Raw genomic sequence first — 24,645 nt, 5'->3', positions numbered from 1 at the left:
CAGTATTTTTTAAAAACTCATCAGTTGATTCTGATGTGAAGCTAGACTTGAGAACTACTGATTTAGTAAATAGGGTGGAGTAACAAAAGTCTAGAGAAATCACAAGATGATGTTAATAATTACTTTCTTGGCCACTTCTCTCATTTATAACTTTATATATATATCTATGGCAGCAATTACTCTCTTTGCTTATGTTTCTAAAACTCATGTTGATAAGAATCACTTAGATACTTGTCACAAATGAATATTTTTGTAAGAATAACAAACAAAATAATGAAGATTTCGGGACTTTTATCTCCAGAGATTCTGATTCAGTAAATGGAGTCTTGAAATCTGTAATTTTAACAAGGCTTCTGGATGATTGTCACATAGAGGGTCTGGAGACTGAAATTTGAGAAATATTGACCTGTATTGTCTGCTGATAACTGAAAACCTGTGTCTTTGGTTTTGGTTTCTCCTCTGAATTCTAGATCTCTGTATTCGTCTTGCTTTCATTTGGGAATCCCAGATTTTTCACTAAAATGAAGTACATCCTGTTTACAAAGACAGTTGCCTATTCTCCACACTTGATAGGCACATCAACCACATTTCCTAGCCTTCCTTGCAGGTTGATGTGGGTATATGGCCAATTTATCTCCAGTGGAACATGAGTAGGAGTTTTACTTGTATGTGTGCTCTTCCATGCAGATTGATCCCCTCCCTGTATTGCAGGATAGGCCTCAGAATGGGATAACATCAAAAATGTGACCTTGAAAGCCACACACTGAAGTTGTAGACAAGTAGTCACCCTGGGTCTGTGGATGATTTCCTGAAGCAGGGTCTCTCTCACCTTTCTGAAATGCCTGACCTAGACTCTTTGATGGTCATTAGATAAACTTCTTCTTTTTTTTTTTTTTTTTAAAGACACAGAGTTTTACTTTATGACCCTCGGTAGAGTGCTATGGAATCACAGCTCACGGCAACCTTCAACTCCCGGGCTTAGGTGATTCTCTTGCCTCAGCCTCCTGAGTAGCTGGGACTACAGGTGTCCTGCAGAACACCCGGCTATTTTTTTGTTGAAGTTTGGCCGGGGCTGGGTTTGAACCCGCCACCCTCAGTATATGGGGCTGGTGCCCTACCCACTGAGTCACAGGTGCTGCCCTAGATAAACTTCTTATGTGTTTGAGTCATTACATATTTCGGTATTTTTGTTACAGCAATTTAGATATATTTTCTCCAGAAGCAGGTACTGTTTTAGGCATTAGAGATTGAATTGAATAACACAGATGAAGTATCTACTCCTAACATATTCTATTTGCGAGTGCTCTTAGTCTGTGTCTGGAATACTTAGTCTGTATCTGCGATCTGCCCACCTGTATCCCCAAGGCAGGCAGATCACTTGAGCTCATGAGTTCGAGACCAGCCTGAGCAAAAGGAAGACCTTGTCTCTACTAAAAATAGAAAAACTGAGGCAAAGGGATGGCTTGAGCCCAAGAGTTGGAGGTTGCTATTAGCTATGGGACAGCATGGCACTCTATCCAAGGCAACAGCTTGAAACTCCATCTCAAAATTATAAGAGCTCTGGTTATTAAATGTCTAATCTCAGCTCAAGGTGCAAAGACAGTTGTTTGATTTTTGGTTAATATAGAATAAAGGTATAGGGAAAAATCTCTTAGCTTAAGTCACAGTTCCTCTGGTTTATCCATATTTAAGATTGTACTTGACTTATTCTTGAGTTTGCCTTGCTAGTTATCAGCTGCTTTCTCAGAATGATTCTTGGCATCTGAACTCCTTTTTGAAGCTCCTGTTGACAAGGATGGAAGGAGCCAATATTTGCGTGGAATATTTTGCATATTTAGATGTGGAAAGGAAAGAAAAATGAGGTCGTGAATAAATAGTAAAATGCTTTCTCCCTTTACTCTCCCCTTATATTCTTCCCTCTTTAGTGGATTTTACTCTTAACCAGTGAACATCTGCTGAAATTGAGGGGTCTATCGCAGCCTATCTGGTTTGACTAGTGTGAGGGGCTGGAATTACCTTGGGGATGTGTATTAGTGGATCTAAGCCTCAAATCTGCTTTTGAAATTGCCCAAGGACCACATTTTGAGAGACAGTGCCTTAGAGGGGTTAGTTCTTTCCATCCTCCTTTCTCTAGATGACTGTCCCTTCGTTATACATGTATGCCAGGCATTTTAGCTGAAATATTTGTGATAGCCAAAGACACCATCTTTACTCTCAAGCTGTGTGCATTTTGATAATGAAAAGCATCAGTCCAGTCAATATGTGTGTTTTTTGAGGCTTCATAAATAAGCATTCTAATTGTATTGTTACCTATATTTCATCAAAAGCTCTTCTTAATTTGCTTTATAATTCATTGTATTAAATATATCATATATCGTTTTCAGCATAGCTATGAACGTATAGGTCGACGGCTTTTGATGTAAACTTTTTCTGCATGATTAAGTAGAACTTTATCTTACTTGAGGTGCAAAGTTTTTACCTAGTGATTTATGAAATAGCATTAAAAATGTGCCAAGAGGCTGGGCCTGGTGGCTAACGCCTGTAATTGTAGCACTCAGGGAGGCCAAGGTGGGCAGATAGCTTGAGCAAGACCAGCCTGAGCAAAAGGGAGACCTTGTCTCTACTAAAGATAGAAAAACTGAGGCAAGAGGATGGCTTGAGCCCAAGAGTTGGAGGTTGCCGTGAGCTATGACACAACGGCACTCTACCTAGGGCAACAAAGTGAGACTCTGTCTCAAAATTTAAAAAAGAAAAAAAATGTGCCAAGTCTCCAGTATAGTCATGCTCTGTTTAGCATGCTTCAGGGTCATGGTTAAAAAAAATTTTTTTTTCTTACATCAAGATGATATTTACACAAAGGAAATTATACTAGTTGATACTGGTTGCATTTTACAGTTACTTATGAGTGTGGGAACTAACACTTAAAAAATAGTGTGGATAAAGTGATTATATTCTCTCATTTTTATTCCTTTTAATTCTTTTAGCCTACATGTATAGAGGTTTTATGTTTTGCATTTTAAATACTCAACAATTAATTTGTTTTAATTTTTGCGGTTCTTCAAGGAAAAATTCTGTATTTAAAAGTATCTAACTTAAAAAAAAAATCACGAAAACTAGCTTAAATTTACTTATGATTTTTTTATTTTTTTTTTGTAGAGACAGAGTTTCACTTTATCGCCCTCGGTAGAGTGCTGTGGCATCACACAGCTTACAGCAACCTCCAACTCCTGGGCTTAAGCGATTCTCTTGCCTCAGCCTCCCGAGTAGCTGGGACTACAGGCGCCCACCACAACGCCCGGCTGTTTTTTTTGTTGCAGTTTGGCCAGGGCCGGGTTTGAACCCGCCACCCTCGGTATATGGGGCTGGCGCCCTGCTCACTGAGCCACAGGCGCCGCCCAAATTTACTTATGATTTTAAGTACATAGGTTTTTGTGAAAAACAGGATTTTATGGCTTAAGTAATTTTAAGGGATCTTAAATAATGGTCAATAAAACAGAAACCTCTGAGTATTTCAGAGGGCTAATATCATTAGCAATCCAATGGATTACTAAACCATTAGGGCTTTAGATCATGAGAAGCTAGGCTAGTCATTCATTCACCCTCCTCTTACTATATAGCTTTTTGTGGTTTTAATTCTCTTACTTTGGCAATCCTAATCCTATGAAGCCATCAAACTTATTTCTCAGTTTTTCTTATTCTCAGCTAATGCTTCTAAAATGGCAGATAGAGAAAGGGAAAAGCATCCTAAAAAGACAGGCCTATCTCTCTGGGCCTCCTAGTTCTGCGTATTGGTTCTGTAGTTCATTCCTACATCTTTCACAAAGTCTTATATAAAGCAAAGTCAAGTTATAGCTCTCTGGTGATTTTGAACAAATTGGTTAGGAACATTTTTTGTCCAGTTTTTCTAGACTTTTTCAGCAGGAAGATTAGTCAGAATTACTTAGTTCCTTGTTGTGGAAGTAGAAATATTTCTTGAATGTAATGGTAGTGTTTAGGGTTGAAGTAGTTAAAATGGAGGTGAGTCTTGCAGTAATGATATTTTTGACTTATACTGTATGAAATACAAATATTTAAAAACAGTATGTCAAAAGTTTTACTAATAGAAAAATGTCTATTAACTATGCAGTATATGCAATTAAAATCATGGGTGAGTACACAGAAATAAAGGGTTGTTTTTAAAGTGTCTTTTAAGTTATCTTTCTGTTCATTGGCTTTTCCTGTAAATGGGGTAAAGAGCATCACAATATGTTAAATTTTAAATGATATTAAAGGTTAAGAATTGCTGTGGTAAGGCATAGTATTTTTCCTTTTTTTTTTTTTTTTTGTAGAGACAGAGTCTTACTTTACTGCCCTCGGTAGAGTGCCATGGTGTCACACGGCTCACAGCAACCTCCAGCTCTTGGGCTTGTGTGATTCTCTTGCCTCAGCCTCCCAAGCAGCTGGGACTACAGGCGCCCGCCACAACACCCGGATATTTTTTTGTTGCAGTTCGGCCGGGGCTGGGTTTGAACCCACCACCCTCGGGATATGGGGCCGGCGCCCTACTCACTGAGCTACAGGTGCCACCCAGCATAGTATTTTTCTAAATAAAGAAAAAAAAAAACAAAAATAAAGTTGGATGATTTCTTGGTTGAGACATATTGGAAGATTTGCCTTTGCAGATAGACTATCTGCAGATGAAGGAGTCTGCCCCAGGGGCAGTGACTCTTTTAGTGATCCTCTAGGAAGATGGCCTGACTCTGTTGGTAGCCGATGATGTCAAGGATGACTTCTCTGGGATTTGGCAAGAAGTGCTTTGCTATGGTTTCCAGACAGTAGTTCATTATATAATTTGCTTTTCATTAAAATAAATATTAGAAATGATACATCCTTTGCTTTTTTTTTTTTTTTTTGTAGAGACAGAGTCTCACTTTATCACCCTCAGTAGAGTGCCATGGCATCACACAGCTCACAGCAACCTCCAACTCCTGGGCTTAAGCGATTCTCCTGCCTCAGCCTCCCGAGTAGCTGGGACTACAGGCGCCCGCCACAACGCCCAGCTATTTTTTGGTTTGCAGTTCAGCCGGGGCCGGGTTTGAACCCGCCACCCTTGGTATATGGGGCCGGCGCCCTACCGACTGAACCACAGGCACCGCCCCATCCTTTTCTTATGTATAAAAAGTTCTCTTCATTTTCTTAAAAAAAAAAAAAAATCTTTTCAGTTCATGTTAATGATAGTTACATTTTTATATATCACATTTTTAGAGGAAAATAAATAGCTTTTCCTTTTTTTTTACTCTAATGATATAAAACCTTTCTTTTAAATACACACTTATTAGAGTATGTAACATATATAAGGTGCACAAATCAAGACATACAGCTCACTGACTTACCATTAGTATAACTACAGTCTAGGTTAAGAAAGTGAATATTACTTGCATCCCAAAAACTTCCCTCATGCCCCTACTCAATTGTTTTCTTCATCCTCTCCATAGGTAGTCATTATTCTGACTAAAGCAATCTTAATAGTCAATGGGAAAAATTAAAATTATTGTGACTTAATTATAAACATACATACAAAGGAAGAAATGGCATAAACTAATGTTCCTTTAGTACAGTGTAATGTAAAACATTAGAAACATCGAGAAAGTTTTATTTCCTTGAGAAAAAATGTAAGAGTAGTCTGAACACTACATGTTTTCTTTCACCATATAACTTAAGACACAAAATAAGCACCTTATTGGTGAATTCTAAATTTGGAATTTAGTTCCCAACATTTTATTCTTTGCATTTTCATTGTCAGGAAATAGCTCTAAGGGTTCCTTTAATTGGAAGTTTTTTGTTGGCATCACTTCCTCTGGGACATTTTCAACTTTTCCGTTCATTTTTGTCATTCATGCCAATTAAGTTTGACTTTCATAAGCTCCTCTGGCTGTGCATCTGGAGTCTCTTGAAGGGCAGCAGCATCAGCATTCATCCCACAGTCAGCTATTTCTTCTTTTTTCTCGATTGTATTTCGTCTTTGTTGGTCAGTTCCTTTTTCACATGGGTTTATCACTGCAAGATAAGGAGACAACATGTTTTGCTGTTTGTGCACACTGAATAACAGATGCACAGTGACCAGTCACTATGTGATGTGACTGGTTATTGATCATGATATACACTTATTATTCATGTAGTGATTTGTGGACTGAAGAACTAGCAGCAAAGTTTGTACTTTATGCAATACTCATGGCTGATATACGTGTGGTAAGTGAAATTTGAACCATCTTAAAGGGAGATGGGTGTTATGTGGTAACTGAAATCTGTGTAGCAGAACTGGGGCAAATAAGGGCCACTTGTGAATGAATTGTATGTCATATACTCTTTTGTGTCTGATTGTTTTTCAGCTTACCATTGTGAGTTTCCTCAAATTGCATATAGGAGAAATTCCTTCATTTTCAGTGTTATATTCCATTGTATGAATTTTTTTAAAAATCTGTTCTCCTGTTTTCTGTTTTTGGCTACTTGGTGCACATTTCTACACACTAAAACACTTTCAGATAGCTCTAGGAATGGAATTCAACCTTAGTAGATAATGACAAACTGTTTACCAGAGCATTTATATTCCCATCTGCAAGGTATGTAAATTTTAGGTGCTTCACATCCTTGACAACATTTGATATTGTCAGTTTTGTTTGTTTTTTTCTGACAATTTATTTTTTTAAGACATGGTTTTCCTCTCTTACCCAGGCTAGAGTACAATGGCATGATCATAGCTCACTGCCATCTCAAACTCTGGGCTCCAGTGATCCTCCTGCCTCAGCTTCCTGAGTAGCTGGAACCATAGGCTTGTGCCCCCTTGCCTAGCTAATTTTGTTTTTTTTTTTTTTTAGAAACAGAGGCTTGCTATGTTGCTCAGCTTAGTCTTCAACTCCTGGCCTCCAGTGGTCCTACTGAGTAGCTAGAATTACAGGCATGTGCCACAAGGTATGGTTCATCTTTTAATATAGTTGTTAACAGTTACTTGGAAAGGTCTTTTGATACTTAGGAGACGAGCTCACAGAGGGCTTTATTGTGCCCTAACTTGCCCTTTTCCTTCCTCCACTAGGTCATTGTTCTGTTAAGCCCTACACTTAAGACTAATATTATATGTAGTGGAAATTTTGATGCTGTGTAATTCCGTAAACTTGAGGAAGCCCTCTGACTCATATTACACCATTTCACAGAGTGGTTGAGTGAGGACTGTAAACATAAATCAGATCTCTTCACTACCTCCATCAAGCTCAGTGACATCCCATCTGCTCCTGCTACATCGCTTGGCCTATGCCTGTCTCTCTGAGCTCATCCTCTTGAATCTGTCCCTTTAATGTGCTCTAGCCGGTTCTGTATTAGCTTTTCAAAGAGGTCTCCTCTGACTGTCTAAAATAACCTTCACATCTCCCTTTCCTGATAATACTTGTCTTCCCTAATCCATTATAAGTTTCATGAGAGCAAAGACTTGGTCTTTGAGCATCTTTTGGAATCCTTTATAGTATTCAAAAGTGTAATTCTTCTCTTTCTTTCTTTTTATCTCTTTTCTATAACTGGAACTTAACTTCGCAGGGATAAAACCACTTTTCTCCCAACTCACTTGTCTCCTGATTCCTTGATTTTTGAGATGAGTTCTGGGAATATTTTTTGCTCCTTTTTTACTTTCTCCAAACTGCTGTTCCAGTGTCATCTTTAAACTTCCCCCTTTATAGCATCCTGTCCTCATCTTGGTATTCTCTTATAAGTTTCCAGGACTCCATTCTTTCTTCCTTGATGATTGTAATTTCTGGCTCACAGTCTTCTCTATCCCATCTGCCTTGCAATACTGGTTTGATGTTACTTTTAACCCTAGTTATTCCTTGGACTTTTCTTCTACTTACTCCCTTTGTCTCATTCTCTCATGTTGACGTTTGGCTCCTCACCTATTAACGTTTTTGTTTGTTAGATTATCAGTTTCCCCTTCTGTAGTAAATTAGCCTTTTCCCTCATCTTCAGAAATGGTCACATGAGCCCCTTGCCTCAAAATACTTATTCCAGTTCTCTCCTGTCTTCCCTATGTCAACCTTTTTGGGGAAAAAAGTAATTGGCTTAACTTCATCAATAACTATGTCTTGATTTCTTATAGTCTGTTTTGGTGTCTATAGTTTTACTGGACTTTTGACTTGAATGGGTCACATGACTAACTACTAGGCCTTAAACTCTGCAGTATTTGCTGATAATCATCCTTTCCCTTTTAAAAATTTTCTAAAAGCTTTTGCTTTTCAGTCACTTCTTTTTTAAGGTCTCACTATTCTGATGACTTAGTGCTTATTCACATAATACCATTCAATCCCTCTATTTTTTCTTGAAGTTTAAAATGCTTTTTCCACTATCTAAATCTAGGCTTATGTGAGAGCCACTAGCCACACGTGTGTATTGAATAAGCACTTAAATATGGCCTGTTCACACTTATGTATTCTATGAGTATAGGCTCAGTGAGTAGGGCACCGGCCCCATATGCCGAGGGTGGCAGGTTCAAACCCGGCCCCAGCCAAACTGCAACAACAAAAAAAAATAGCCGGGTGTTGTGGCGGGCGCCTGTAGTCCCAGCTACTCGGGAGGCTGAGGCAAGAGAATCACGTAAGCCCAAGAGTTAGAGGTTGCTGTGAGCCATGTGACGCCACGGCACTCTACCTGAGGGCGATACAGTGAGACTCTGTCTCTATGAAAAAAAAAAAAAAAAGGACACAGCTAAAAAAAAAAAAAATACACACTGGATTTTCTGTATTTAGGATGAGAAAGATAATGTAAAATATCTCACTAAATTTTTAAAAATATTGATTAGATGTTAACACTTTTCTCTATATTTGGTTAAGTAAAAAAACTGCTAAAATTAATTTGATCTGGCCAGGTGCCATAGCTTACACCTGTAGTCTTAGCACTCTGGGAGGCTAATGCAGGTAAATTGCTTGAGCCAAGAGTTCTGAGACCAGCATGAGACCCTGTCTCTAAAAATAACTGTTGTGTTGTGGTGGGCACCTGTAGTCCCAGCTACTTGAGAAGCTGAGGAAAGAGAATCACTTGAGCCCAAGAGTTTGAGGTTCCTTTGATCTGTGACACCACAGCATTCTATCAAGGATGACAAAATGAGACTCTTGTCTCAAAAAAAAAAAAAAAATTAATTTGACCTGTTTCTTTTTACTTTAATTATGGCTACCACATTTGTGGCTTGCTTTCAGTTAGATGATCTAATATAAGGGGTTGGGTAAAGGAATGAGAGATCATGGAGAGGGGAATGGGGGAGTTATGGTGTATGGCACATCTCTTAGGGGTGGGACATAATTACAAGAGAGACTTTACCTAACAACTGTAATATGTGTAACCTAATTCTTTGTATCCTCAGTGAATCCCAAACAATTAAAAAAAGAAAAAGAAATCTGACCTCTCCTTAAAGACCTGGATCAGTTTTCCATCTACTAATATATATTCTGTTTATGAATTCTAGCTATAGTCTTCTTGAACCATTTACTCCCCATTTAAGTCCTCTCCCATTCCCCAATTACATTCTAAGCTTTTTCAAAGCTGCAGTCAGTCCTCACGGTGTCTTTCATATAGTAGACACTATATATATATTATGCATACACACAAAAATATCAGAAAAAATGACTTCGCTTATGTTACCACCTTAAATGACTTGGCTTATATTACCACCTTATCAAAGAGGATACTTACAAAATGTAATGACTTGTGTTTTTCATAAATTGGTGAACAGTAGGAGGGATTGGTGTGAGGGGGAGAAGAGAAAACTGTGACTGTTAACATCCAACATGTATATCCCGTAGTAGGTGTATCCAGCCAGCCCAGACCATTCTGATGACTTTGCACTGCTGTGATAGTACTGCCATCTGGTGTCAGAGTTAGGTTCAGCATTTTTTCTTTCTTTGTAGTGAAAAGGGAGGCAATCTTTCTACTGAAAGTGGCCCTGCTCTTCTCTATCCCCCAAGCAAGTTAACAGTTAAGAGCTCATTTAATTTCAATGTGGGAAACTTTTATTCACTTTCTTGGAATACTCTTTCCTTGGCTTTCCTGACAATGTACTTTTGTTTTTCTCATATTTCTCTGGCTGTTCTTGTGTTCTTTTTTGATATCCCCTTTCTCTTTTCATGTTGTAGATGTTTAGCCTTATGTTCTGGGCACTCTGCTCTTTTAATCCTTTGTTTTCATCTATGCCTATGACTTTAAGTACTGCCTATCTACAAATAAATTGATATTGATAACCTAGCGCTCTCCTTGAACTTGAGACTAGTATCTCTAGTTACTTGCCTAGATGTTACATGAATATCTTAAATTTAACATGCTTCTGTCTAAATGTGGATCTCTCACCTGTATCTCCATTTTTCATATTTGTTTTCTCATTTCACTAATCGCTCATACTAGAATTCTGGGAATCCGCTTGGCATCCCCAGTAACTTTAATGAAACATAAACCACATTCCATTGAGTCTAAAAGGTACATTCTTGTGCATGTAACATTTGTGACCCTCCCCTGCTCCTGCCCCATCTAAGTTACCACCGTCCTTTGGCTGGGCTAAACAGGCCTCTAATCAGTGTCTTTGCACCCATTCTTGATGGCATTCACATGCTTTGTGTATTTGTTTAGTGTCAGCCTATCCTACTAGGCTGAGAATTCTGTGATGGCAGTGACTGCATGCATTTTGTCCACCATCAAGTCCCCAGCATGTGGTATAGTTCCTGAAACCTGTTTGTTTAATACGTATGCATATAGCATTGTAACTGGCTAGCCAGTGAGTGATGTTAGTATCACCCCTCTAGTTTTAGAGATTAAACTTGAATATTTTAGAATTCTTTGTTTATTTCAATATTAGTATCATATGTAAGCTCATTTATCATAAATGAATTTAAATTATTTTCTTAGGGAAACTTAATTGTGTCTGCAGAGGCAATGTATATTGGGTATTAATCAGCTGGAGTGGCCATGGTGGCTCATGCTTGTAATCCCAGCTTCATTATGCCAGGAGTTTGAGAATAGCCTGGGCAACATAGTGAGAAATCTTTAAAAAAAAAAAAAAGAAGAAGAAGAAAAGTTTACTAGTGTTCAAGTGAACTTTAGGACAATGGCCTTTTTATATACTGAGGACTGCCAATCAGTATGCTAAAGTTGAATTTCCAAGAACTTGAAATTCCATGCCCTTGGTTTGTATTTTGATATTCTTCTGTGTAAACTTTAATATTCTTCAATTTTAATATGGAAGTATATTTGTTAAATCATCAGTTAAAACCTTTTTGATGTTAAGTGTTCTTTGAATAGAGGTTCATGTCTTGATGGTTTAATAATTTTGATTTGCTTTAACATTTTAAAGGTGGTTTCATTTTATGAGGTTTTACCAGTAGGGCTTGGCATTTTGAATTAATGGTACTGTTTAATAAAGTAATTTAATTGATAAAAGTAGAGATGATTCTTAAAAGTTGATATTTAGAGATGAACAACAATCTATCTACTAAGGGTGCAAATTCACAGAGCAAAGATTTAACTGGTATGTACCAGGGTTTGTCAACACTGACATTACTAACATTTTGGACTGAATAGTTTTTTGGCATTTATGTGTATTGGGGGATGTCCTGGGCATTGTGGGATTTTAGCAGCATCCCTAGCCTCCAGTGGCACCTCCCACCCCCCGTTTATAACCAAATATGCCTCTAGATGTTGCCAAATTGCCCCTGGGGTACAAAATTGCACACCACTAAACTAGTACTCTCTATGCCTTAGAAGAAACATGAAATATATCTTTGGCATTCCTAGATGTCTTTGAGAGTATGGTAGCTGGGTGGTGTATTGTTAATGGCAAAGAGAAGTAGAGAAAATATGGCTATATATTTTTTACATTTTAGAATTTGTGTTTGCTTAGAATAAAGTGACTTTTGCACTTAGCCATTTGGTTCTGTTCCAAACTATGAAAAAGGATGTATTTTAAATCATATTTCACTGATAAAATTTCATTTAACTTAGTTCAGCAGTTAGGTGATGGTAGAAAAGGGAACCAAGATTGCAAAGTATAGTTTTATTATCAGAGTTCTTGCCATTGTGTTTGTATATATAGGATACAAAATATAATCAACTTAGTATAAATGTTTCTTTTTCCAAAGGGGCTTGAGAGATGGCTTTAGAAGAAAAGGTTTCTACTCTTCTCATTATGGGAGAGACCGGTCTCCTCATAAAAGGGATAATTCGTTCTTCAGAGAATCACCTGGAGGCCGAAAGGATTCTCCACACAGCAGGTCTGGCTCCAGTAGTAGAAGCTACTCTCCAGAAAGAAGCAAACCGTACTCTTTCCATCAGTCTCAACATAGAAGTATGTATTTTTAAGACTTTTCCTTTTCCTTTCACAAGCTCTATAGATGAGAATGTACAAAGTTAGATTGCCTTTAGGTATCATAAGAGATACTATTTTCTTTTTAACTATTTATTTTGAAAAACTTGAAACTTATAGAGAAGTTGGAAGAATAGTATAATGAACACTACACATTTTTTCGAATTATTTGAAGTCACAAATCTGTGTGACATTTCACCTTTAAATTCTTCAGCATGTAAGAGGTCTTTGTAATCATGCCTTGAAGTTATAGACTCATTTTCTGTAATTCCAACCTATTTATTCTTCTATCATTAGATGTGTCTGTATATATCTAATACTCTATTTTTCATTAGAAATATCAATTATCGGCTCGGCGCCTGTGGCTCAAGCTGCTAAGGCGCTAGCCACATACGCCTGAAGCTGGCGGGGTCGAATCCAGCCCTGGCCCACCAAACAACAATGATGGCTGCAACCAAAAAAAAGAAATAGCTGGGTGTTGTGGTGGGTGCCTGTAGTCCCAGCTACTTGGGAGGCGGAGACAGGAGACTCGCTTGAGCCCAGGAGTTGGAGGTTGCTGTGAGCTGTGATGCCATGGCACTCTACCCAGGGTGACAGCTTGAGGCTCTGTCTCCAAAAAAAGAAAGAAAGAAATATCAATTATCTTCTCTAAATAATACGGCATCGCCTTGGAGAATTTAGAGCAGTGGTTCTCAACCTTCCTAATGACGCAGTCCTTTAATACAGTTCCTGTGAGTCGCGACCCACAGGTTGAGAACCGCTGATTTAGAGCTAAAACCTACCTTAACTACATTTCTTTCTAACCCCCATGGCCCCTTTGTAAAGTTTGGAGTGCCTAGACATGCATAACCATTCTGTGCACTCACAGCAACTCTTCTGCCTGAGTTGCTTGTATTGGGACATATAAATGAAACAACCACTTTTCTAGATAAAGCATTCTTCTATTATCTTTGTAGACTAGCCCACAGTGATGTGCATTCACAAAACATTTCTTGTGCCTTGCATTGTGCTAGATGCAAAGATGTCCCTGTTTCTCTACTTGAATCTATGCACGTATATTTTCTACCAGCTGATCACTTTATCACTATATTACTATGTATAAAATGTGACTTTGATACAAGAATTGGTATGTGGTAAGTGAGTTAACATGAAATGAGCGTGTGAAAGTGAGAGATTAATTCTTGCTGTGGGGATGGAAGAACATATCATGAAGGAGATGACATTTGGACTGAGCTTTATTTCATATTTCTACAAGTGAAGAAATGACGTCTAAGTAAAAGGAATTATGAGCCAAGATACAGAAATGGCCAAGATATTTCTTTTTCTTTTCTTTCTTTTTTTCGAGACAGAGTCTCAGTTCGTCAGCCTCGTTAGAGTGCAATAGCATATAGCTCACAGCAACCTCTTGGGCTCAAGTGAGCCTCTTGCCTGAGACTCCCAAGTAGCTGGGACTACAGGTGCCTGTCACAACGCCCAGCTATTTTCAGAGATGCCTTGCTCTGGCTTAGACTGGTGTTGAACTCATGAGCTCAGGTGATCCACCTGCCTTGGTCTCCCAAAGTGCTAGGGTTACAGGTATGAGCCACTGCACTCGGCCTTCTTTTTTCTTTTCTTTTTTACTTCCTTCTTATTAACTATCTTTTTCTAATAACAAGAATTTTAATTTAACAGTCTTTGCTTCCTGCATGATGAGAGGAGTCATCAGATTGTCTTCTTTTTTTTTATTAAATCATAGCTGTGTACATTGATATGATCATGGGGCATCATTCACTAGCTTCACAGACCGTTTGACATACTTTCATCACACTGGTTAACATAGTCTTCCTGGCATTCTCTCCATCAGATTGTCTTCTGTGCAAGCTGTTGCTAGATTCTTATGTTTAGCAAACATTTACCAATCGTCTATTATTTCCAAAGATAGGCAGAATGGGGCTTCCCAAAAGACATATTTTTGTGTATGGGTATGTGAATGATCATGTAGGAGGTAAGAATATATTTTGAAGGATTTAAAAGAAACAGCTTAAAATGTACTCAGGATAGTTCTGGGTAATTGTAGGTAACTTGAATAGAAGTTTTTCTACTGTGAAGTTTAATGTTAACAAGAATCTTCTCTTTTGCTTTTATATCCCCCACATCTACCACCAGGGGGGAAAACACCCTCAAGAAGACAAACGACGTCTCAGCTCTAATGAATGCTCCTATATACAAACATGTCCAAAATTAACCAGATATCCTCTAAGAACTTTTTTGTTTAATGTGTATAATGACTTAAATCCAAATCTAATAATGGTTTGATTAAAGAGGAGGAAAGTATGTTTGGAAACCGATTATGAAGACTTTGGCAGCTTGTAGTGAAGTGATTACAGATAGTTATTGATGAATTAACCTTATTTTCCCATCTTCCCTCAAAAGCATGTTTCCGGAAAGAGCATATTCTCTCTGTTGATGTGCTTTCAGCCACTTAGTGGCTAAAACTAAAATCTTGAGATGAAATATGGGTAAGCCACAGTGCAGTGCCCCTGTCTTAGGGTCTCCATATACTTTCTCCATCTTTTGAGGTCTAATACCTTTAAAATCTGGAGTGATGAAAAGATAACAAAGTTGGGAGACTAAAACATGGGATAAATGGAATGAAACAGTGCATATGACTTTATTAATTTCTGCGGGTTTATTTTCTTTGGCCATTTATCTTTGAAAGGAAAGTTCTTTAATCAGGAAAAACGTTTGTTCTGGGAAAACTCTTCTTTACATGTTACCTTGGTTGATTCCTTAACTACTTGGGCTGAACTATGAAAATTTTCTCTGTATTCCTTTCATGTGTATAGAACAGTTACATAAAATCATCTTGTAAAAAGTTAACGGAGAGGGCTGGGCATGGTGGTTCTTGCTTGTAATCTTAGCACTCTGAGAGGCTAAGGCAGGAGGATTGCTTGAGGTCAGGAGTTCAAGAGTAGCCTGAGCAAGAGCGAGACCATCCCACATCTCTACAAAATAGAAAAATTAGTTTGCATGGTTTGCATGCCTATAGTCTCAGCTACTAGGGAGGATGAGGCAGGAGGCTTGCTTGAGCCCAGGAGTTTGAGGTTCTAGTACAGTGGTTACCAACCTTCCTAATGCCGTGATTCTTTCATACAGTTCTTGTGGGTAACGACCCACACAGGTTGAGAACCGCTGTTCCAGTGAGCTACAATGATACCACTGCACTGTAGTGGAGATGACAGAGCAAGATTCTGTCTCTCCCCCCAAAAAAAGTTAGTAGAGAAATCTGGTTTTAAACAGTAAATGGAAAAAGTCATTACATATTTGTGATAACCATGTTTTTACTTTAAATCGAAATGCCACAAATCACCAGACTTTTCTTCAAAAAAAGGACTGAAAAACAGGGCTCTTCAATTATCACTTAAGCGAGATTAATTAGCAATGTGTTAAAGTATAGTTTTCCTTTCTTTTCTTTCTTTTTTTTTTTTTTTTTTTAGAGACAGAGGCTCACTTTGTTGCCCTTGGTAGAGTGCAGTGGCATCACAGCTCACAGCAACCTCCAGCTCTTGGGCTTAGGCGATTCTCTTGCCTCAGCCTCCTGAGTAGCTGGGACTATAGGTGCCTGCCACAACACCCAGCTATTTTTTTGTTGCAGTTTGGCTGGGGCTGGGTTCAAACCCTCCACCCTCGTTATATGGGGCCAGCGCCCTACTCACTGAGCCACAGGTGCCACCCTGAAGTTAGTTTTCTAATGTAAATCGAAATTTTGACAAAGTGTTTTTTTTGGGGTGGAGTTTCTTTTTTGTTTGTTTTTGAGAGACAAGAGTCTACTCTCTTGCCCTGGGTGGAGCGCAATGGTGTCATCATAGCTCACTGCAACCTCCCAACTCATGGGCTTAAGTGATCCTCCTGCCTTAGCCTCCCAAGTAGCAGGTACTGGCCACCACACCTAGTTTTTCTATTTTTAATAGAGACAGGGTCTTGTTCTTGCTCAGGCTAGTCTTAAACTCCTGAGCTCAAGGATCCTCCCTCCTTGACCTCCCAGAGTGCTAGGATTATAGGCGTGAGCTACCCTGCCCAGCCCGAATAATAGTTTTGTTGTAGATCTTAGTTTTCTAATTCATTAACTTGACAACTTTTTGCTTTTTGTTCATGCTTTTTAGAAATGTTTCCTATTCTAGTGATCACAAGTGGTTTGGCCCTGGTAATTCAAGGACTCTTTCTTCATAATTCTTGCATGCATTTAATATGTTTCTTATGTTATAATTATAAGCCATAGAGTGATTTTACCACTTTTTTACTTCACCTGCTTACTTCCCATTTTGTGCTGACACACACATGCATTCATGCACTAATATCCTTAGATTTCTTCTACTTAGTCTTTTGGTAAATCTTATGGACCTTTATATTGCTTCAGACTAATTATCCTTCTAGTTCCAATTGTTGTTTTTATCCTGTACTTTATTTACAGGAATTTTCTGACTTTAACTTAATTGGGCCAACCTGGACATAGCTGTGGATGCAATAATATTTTTTGGTTCCTTTTGTTCCTATTTACATGACAACAGTGCAGGTTTTCCTACTTAGCCTCATTTTCTTTCTCCTATTTATTATGGTACTTTGCTAGTTAAAATTATTTTGTTCACCTGTAGTCCCAACTACTTGGGAGGCTGAGGCAAGAGAATGCTTAAGCCCAGGAGTTGGAGGTTGCTGTGAGCTGTGTGAGGCCACGGCACTCTACCAAGGGCCATAAAGTGAGACTGTCTCTACAAAAAAAAAAAAAAAAAAAAAAAAAATGTTTTGTTATGTATACCCTGAATATTTTTACTTGAAGTTTATTTCTGTTATAATTAATCAATATCTCTACACTTTTTAAGTCTCCAGTGTTTATTTTCTTTTTGTCCTTTCTTTTAAATAAATCCCATATTTTCCTATCTACACTTATGTCATTTAGTTTTTGTTTAGGATAATAGCATTAAAAGTGATCACTAAGTTAAATTTTCCACACCCATTCTTTGTTAAAGTACTTTGTATGATAAGTTTGTTAAATCACCATCTAGTTCTTCCACCTTTAGATAGTTTAATCTCTGTCTCACTTTATTGCCCTCTGTAGAGTACTGTGGCGTCACAGCTCGCAGCCACCTCCAACTCCTGGGCTTAGGCGATTCTCTTGCCTCAGCCTCCCGAGTAGTTGGGATTACAGGTGCCTGCCACAAAACCCAGCTATTTTTTGTTGCAGTTTGGCTGGGGCCGGGTTCGAACCTGCCACCCTCCGTATATGGGACTGCTGCCCTATCCACTGAGCCACAGGAGCCACCCAGCTTAATTTTTATAAAATTAATATATTTCCTAGTAACATTTTCTAAATACTAGTTATTTAGATACACACACGTGTAGACATACACACACACTAGAAGCTCTGTAAGTTGATGATCCAACAGACTGTGACAAACTGGTCAACATAAGGAACCAGGCCTACTGTACTGATACGTACATGTGGTACATGTTCAGTCTATGAAAATTAGTTCAACTTAAGGAGGTGGTCAACTATGGAGGTTCTTCTGTGTGTACAAGGACAGACAGTTAAGTTCCTGAGTTCATCATAGAAAAAGTGCTACATACCCTATCATTATGGTCACCTTGGAGTACTCCCCTTGGGAAGCAATGCACTGCATAGTCTACCCTTCAACATAGTTTTAGAACTCTTTTTCTGGAATGGCCATCAGAGCTGTTATCATAGGGGCTGTGACAGTTAAGTTTAAGAACTTGTTCTATTAAAAGTGCTGCCTACCTCATTGCTGAATATCATCACTACAGTTACCTTCAAAGTACTTCCCCTGGCCATCTGGTGACCTTAGTGATATTCAGCAATGAGGTATGTAGCACTTTTTCTAGGACAAGTTTGGGAACTTAATTGTCAGGCCTCATATACATATATGAGGAGATTTCTTCTTCTATACATTGTAACCTTTTATGTATGTAGGAGTACCATCATATCCTTCATGATTTTTTTTCAGGTTTAACTGTATTTGGTTTCTTTTGCTGTTGTTTATATTTGTCATGGTTTGCAGACCTTTTGCTTTCTTAATTTTCCTTCTGTTCCTTTTAAGTTGTAACATAAGAAGTGAACTTTTATTTTGACAACCACATTTATTTATTTATTTATTTATTAAATCATAGCTCTGTACAATAGTATGATCATGGGGCACCATACACTTTGTTCATAGACCGTTTGACAGATTTTTTTTTTTTTTTTTGTAGAGACAGTTTCACTTTATGGCCCTCGGTAGAGTGCCGTGGCATCACACAGCTCACAGCAACCTCCAACTCCTGGGCTTAGGCGATTCTCCTGCCTCAGCCTCCCGTGTAGCTGGGACTACAGGTGCCTGCCACAACGCCCGGCTATTTTTTTGTTGTTGCAGTTTGGCCGGGGCTGGGTTTGAACCCGCCACCCTTGGCATATGGGGCCGGCGCCCTGCTCACTGAGCCACAGGCGCCGCCCCGTTTGACAGATTTTTATCACACTAGTTAACATAGCTTTCATGGCATTTTCTTAGTTATTTTGCTAATACTCTACTATAAAACTCTTAGAAGTGATCAAGGAATACAGCAGCGTCTCAGGTTACAAAATCAACATTCATAAATCGGTAGCCTTTATATATACCAACAATAGTCAAGTTGAAAAAACAATTAAGGACGCTATCCCATTCACAAGTAGTGCCAAAGAAGATGAAATACTTGGGAGTTTATCTAACAAAGGACGTGAAAGATCTATATAAAGAGAACTATGAAACTCTAAGAAAAGAGATAGCTGAGAATGTTAACGAGTGGAAAAATATACTATGCTCATGGTTGGGAAGAATCAACATCTTTAAAATGTCCATTCTACCCAAAGCAGTATATAATTTCAACGCAATCCGCATTAAAGCTCCACTGTCATACTTTAAAGATCTGGAAAAAAACAATACTTCGTTTTATATGGAATCAGAAAAAACCTCGAATAGCCAAGACATTACTCAAAAATAAAAGACAACCACATTTCCTCTATCAAAACAATGACATAAAGATTAGTTTGCTTTGTTTTTGTAAATCCATCCTGGGGCCTAGGGATGATTATGTAAAGCACTTACAGACTACCTCTTTGTTAATTAATTCTAAACATTTCCTAGGGATTAACGTAAAATTTAATGGTGATGCTTCTATATTAATTAAGCAATGTGACATTTGGGTTGAACTTTAAAAATATCTCCTGTGATGTTAGTAAAGAAAAAAAAATAATAAAAGTATCATTACTATGAAAAATTTGGGAGTGTATTATTTTTGGCCTGTCTAGTAGTCCTGTCTAGTTTTCTATTGCTTTAACTTTGGGCCTGCCTTCCCTTATTTTCTTGATATCAGCAGCCATCATTAAGAATTGAAGTTTTTTGTTTTGTTTTATTTTTTGAGACAAAAGTCTCACTTTGACACCCTTGGTAAAGTGGCATGGCATCACAGCTCACAGCAACCTCCAACTCTTGGGCTCAAGTGATTCTCTTGCCTCAGCCTCCCAAGTAGCTGGGACTACAGGTGCCCGCCACAACACCTGGCTATTTTTAGAGCTCAGGCTGGTCTTGAACCTGTGAGCTCAGGCAATCTACCCACCTTGGCTTCCCAGAGTGGTGGGGGATTACAGACGTGAGCCACCACTCTTGGCAATAGGAGGTATTTTAAAGGGAGATAATTATTTATTAATATTTAATTCTTTTTGAAAACACATCTTCAAAGATAACTGAAAGTGTATAAGAATTAAAGGTGCTGTTTTGAGATAGTACATTCTGAAGATAGAGTCCATTATTGAACTTCAGTGTAGTAGGAAAAGACACATCTTTAGACCTATAGGCTAGAAATAAATTTTGAATTTCACATAGTTTTTTTAATTAGAACTGAAATTCTAACGGAATTTTGAAGTTTAATTTTGCCTTTAGATAGAGGGCTTTTCTGTGCAGATTTCTAATGAGAATATAGAAATCATGCATGAGCATCAGATAATATATGTTAGGCAAGGAAAGGGAAGATAAAATCATCCTCTTAGCAGCTAAATATAAGTAGTTTTTTTTGGTTTGAAAGTCACTATAGTGTGTTTAATACTCATACAATCTTTTATTCAAGAAAAATATATTGAACATAAATGGTTTGCCAAGCAAGACAAATCTTTTCTCTGCCTTCTGAGTTTATGCTCTGTTGGTGCCACTATGCCACGCCGACATAGGAAACAGCCGGGACATGGCTTAGAAGTACAATGCTTGCAAGAGGTGGACTGCCCATGGGTGCGGGGAAGCCCCGAGTAACCTCTGTCGTGGCCTTTTATTGAAACAATATACAACAGGCGTGGGGGGCCCAAGTACAAGGATTATGTTCTTAATGACCCCTACCTACTCTTTCCCCATGGGCTCACTCCCCACCTGTTGCACCACAAATGTTCAAAGTATAGCACCTGCTTGCTAAGGAGCTATTGATCCTATCTCATTAAAGCATTCAGTTGCTTGAGGGCTTGTCTCCAGGTTGCAAAATATCTTCATGCTGGCTAGGAGATGTCCTGCTCCCAGCACCTTCTTCAAGAACCGGTGACCGCTCCTGTAAGACTGGTGCTCAGTCTCCTACAATGATCTAGTGAGGGGGACAAACTTTTTTACATGATATCTGAAGGATGGATAGAAGTTGGTGGAAGGATACCAGTAGAGAAGGGCTTTTGGGATGAGCTGTGTCATGTGGAGTCTCTGAAGTATGATTTAGGATTTTCCTAACAGCTCTTGGGCTGTTAACTGAGCTAGGCTATTAGTGTGCTGGTGAATTAGTTTCCATAAATATTATTCTTGTTTGAGAATCTGTTGTTAACTCTTTTTTATTTTTTTTTGAGACAGAGTCTCACTATGTTGCCCTCCGTAGAATGCTCTGGTGTCACATCTCATAGCAGCCTCAAACTCTTGGGCTCAAGCGATTCTCTTGCCTTAGCCTCCCCAGTAGCTGGGACTACAGGCACCCGCCACAACGCCCAGCTATTTCTTTTGTTATGGTTGTCATTGTTGTTTAGCTGGCCCCAGCCAGGTTCAAACCCACCACCCTCCATGTATGTGGCTGATGCTGTAACCACTGTGCTACAGGTGCCGAGCCCCATCGTTTACTCTTGAGAGCTTTTCTGGCATCTTAATAATCTAAAACTATAATTAATACCATTTGTGTAGGCATTTTATACTATCCTTGTTTTAGGACTCAGTAAGTTCTGTCAATAACACATGTTCCTAATGTGTGCAGTTGATGTAATGTTTTGCTTCTATGTTGAAAAGTGAGCCCATGTGGTTTTAGCTGATATATTAAGGGAAGTACACTCGTAAGTATTCAGTCAACTGGTCTTTATTTAAACTTGTAACATCGCTGACCTCCTAAAGATGGATCTTGGGGGAGGCAGAGGTGGTACAAAACTTTCTCTAGCCCTCTACTAGTTTATTTCCTCTGTCATCTTTTGATGTCTTTTGTCCCTTCATTTTCTTTTTCTTGTCTGCTTGAATAAACCAGACCTTTTTGAAATCATGTTCTTCCTAAGAGCCCCAAATTCCTGTATCTTCACAATCCAGAAAAGCAAATCATGTTCTCAGCATCTACATAACCATACCTTCATCTGTTCATATATTTTCTTTTTCAAATTTAACTGTTAAAATAAGAGATGAACATACCTGTATTATAACTTTTGTTTCCTGATAGGACTTTCCTTCAGAAGTACTTATTTTGTCCTATTTGCCAAGCACTGTACCAAGAATCTAATAGTTTGCCCCTAACTTCATCATCTCTAATGATGATTTCTGGTTTTTCTCCTGTAGTTCTCTTTGTTCGTACATGGCCTGTCAGTCTGGTTAGGGTTATCATTGCTTTCAGCAGGTAAACACATCAGGAAGAAAGTATTATTTCAGAAACATTTATATCAGATTTGCATTTGGCTATCATATTCGAGGAGCCACCAAATACTGTGACACTCTTACAGAACTTCATGACTGTGGTAATTGCTTCTCCAGCTTTATGATTTTACCTCAATGAGGAAAAATTTTTATCTGGTATTTGGAACCAGAATTTGAAATTCCTTTTCATTTCTTTCTTCCACATTTATTCTTTCACTCACCAACATGGAGACATAGGTTTTGATTTTTATACTTACACTTCAGAATTTTTTTCTTAGATACTTTCCTCCATTGTAATCTGGAACTCATTTTCCTTAGGAAGTTATAGCAAAAGCAGAAATGTTTTGAGCCTTTTTTCCCTTTGCTGTCAAGCAAAGAGTCTACTTGCTAAAATCATCTGTGAGATGATTAGAGGTAATGACTGAATAGCTAAGGAGTAGCATCCTCTCAGAATGCGTTAATAGAACAGTGAGGGAAAGAGGCAGATTTTAGAGACATTTATATTTGTAGTGTTGGTTGGAACCAAGCAAAAATGGCAGAGCAAAAAGGATTGAGGTTAGGAGGAACACTCATAGTTAAGGAATAATAACAGAAAAGAGAGAGAGATATAGTTATGAATATATAGGAAGATAGACACAAGAGTACAAAGCATGAAAACCAAATGGCAAAATATTACGGGACTTGTTTATAAATCATTAAAATGCCTTAGTAGGGGGTAAGAGGAGTAAGACACTTAATTTTAATATGAGCAGGCTCAGCGCCCGTAGCTCAGTGAGTAGGGCGCCAGCCACATGTACCGAAGGTGGTGGGTTCGAGCCTGGCCCAGGCCTGCTAAACAACAATGACAACTGCAACCAAAAAGTAGCCGGGCATTGTGGTGGGCGCCTGTAGTCCTGAGTGAGGCAAGAGAATCGCCCAAGAGTTCGAGGTTGCTGTGAGGTGTGATGCCATGGCACTCTACCCAGGGTGACAAAGTGAGACTCTGTCACAAGGGGAAAAAAAATTTAATATGAGCAGACCAGTACAATCTTTGGGATGAAATGTTTAAGCACAATGGGTTGTTTCTATGATGATCTCAAATGACCCAAAACCTGGTGAATTAAAACAATAATTGTCCATGATTCTGCAGATCGGCTGGGTGGTTTTTACTGGTCTGTTAGAATATTAACTAAGGCACCATGTAATTACATGTGGCAATTCCTTTATTGTCTCTGAAATTTGGAACCAAAATCAATAAAGACACCTCCAGTGGTGTGTTGGTAAAGTAACTCTTCAGGGTTAAAAAGACCTGATTTATAGCAGTTGTTGATATTGATATAATGAATACACTCGGATCATGATTGATGTCGGGCTCTCTGAGTGGAGTGACTGCACTCAAGAGTTTGAAAGAGATGCTTTACAGTCTACTCTGACTGTGTAATATGAATTGGCCTTCTGTAAAACATTACTGTTCTTACCACATGACTTGAGAAAGAATTTGCGGCAGCTTAACAAAATAAACACTTAATAAAATAGGATTAAATAAGTGAAGAAATTTTATTAAAAAGGAAACAAGAATAGGAAAGTAAATGTAACAAAGTTAATAGTGCATGAAATAAATGCCTAACATAAGGTTCTGAATAGTTGGCTGTAGGTAAACTAAGGGTTTGGCCAATAGAGAAAAGGATACTGTACTCTCAACATTATTGCAAAAGAAAGATGGCAGTTTTATGTGATATTTCATTTTCTTCTTAAGAAAATCATGGCTCACTGCACCCTCAAACTCCTGGGCTTCTGGGCTCCTGGGCTCCTCCTGCCTCATCCTCCTGAGTAGCTGGGCCTATAGGTGCCTACCACCACACCTGGCTAATTTTGTAATTTTTAGTAGAGATGGGGTCTTGCTCTTGCTTAGGCTGGTCACGAACTCTTGGCCTCAATTAATCCTCTTTCTTTGGCCTCCCAGAGTACTAGGATTATAGGTATGAGCCACCACCGGTGTATTTTCATTTCTTTTCTTCTATAATTTACATGATATTTCTTGAAACATTTCATGATAAAGTGTGACAGTGCCAAAATGATTCAGTATAATTGGGAATTTGGGATCTGTAATGGATTTGAAATAAATGTGAAGGAGTTTGCATTTTATGGGAAGAATCCATGGGAGGTCTGACTAGTATTATTTAGACTGTTTAGAATGCCAAATCTGGATCATTAAGAGTTTGTAGGTGAGGAAGCTAACAAAATGTTTCAAAATTGTAAATGTGGTATAACTAGCGGTTCAACCAAGACAGTAGCTTGTGGACTTGTTTCTAAAGAAAAATCATACAAGAGAGTATGTAGGAAAAAAATAAGCAAGATCAAGTTAATAGACTTGTTTGGTGAGAGCAAGTCAGAATGACT

The 24,645-nt window shown here is 38.4% G+C and overlaps 1 protein-coding gene across 18 annotated transcripts in view; it reads left to right on the top strand.

The window, feature by feature from the left end:
• PPHLN1 (periphilin 1) overlaps positions 1 to 24,645 on the top strand; it is a 234,885-nt gene that overhangs the window by 138,912 nt on the left and 71,328 nt on the right. For all 18 annotated transcript variants that reach the window (XM_053554755.1, XM_053554769.1, XM_053554766.1 and 15 more), the window contains one exon: positions 12,135 to 12,340. In XM_053554755.1, the coding sequence (XP_053410730.1) occupies positions 12,135 to 12,340 (206 nt within the window). The remainder of the gene's footprint in view (positions 1 to 12,134; positions 12,341 to 24,645) is intronic.

This window comes from Nycticebus coucang, chromosome 12 (assembly GCF_027406575.1).
Source record: "Nycticebus coucang isolate mNycCou1 chromosome 12, mNycCou1.pri, whole genome shotgun sequence".
NCBI lineage: Eukaryota > Metazoa > Chordata > Mammalia > Primates > Lorisidae > Nycticebus > Nycticebus coucang.
Note: the sequence above shows the minus strand (reverse complement) of the source record. Positions and strands in the feature narration are given on the sequence as shown.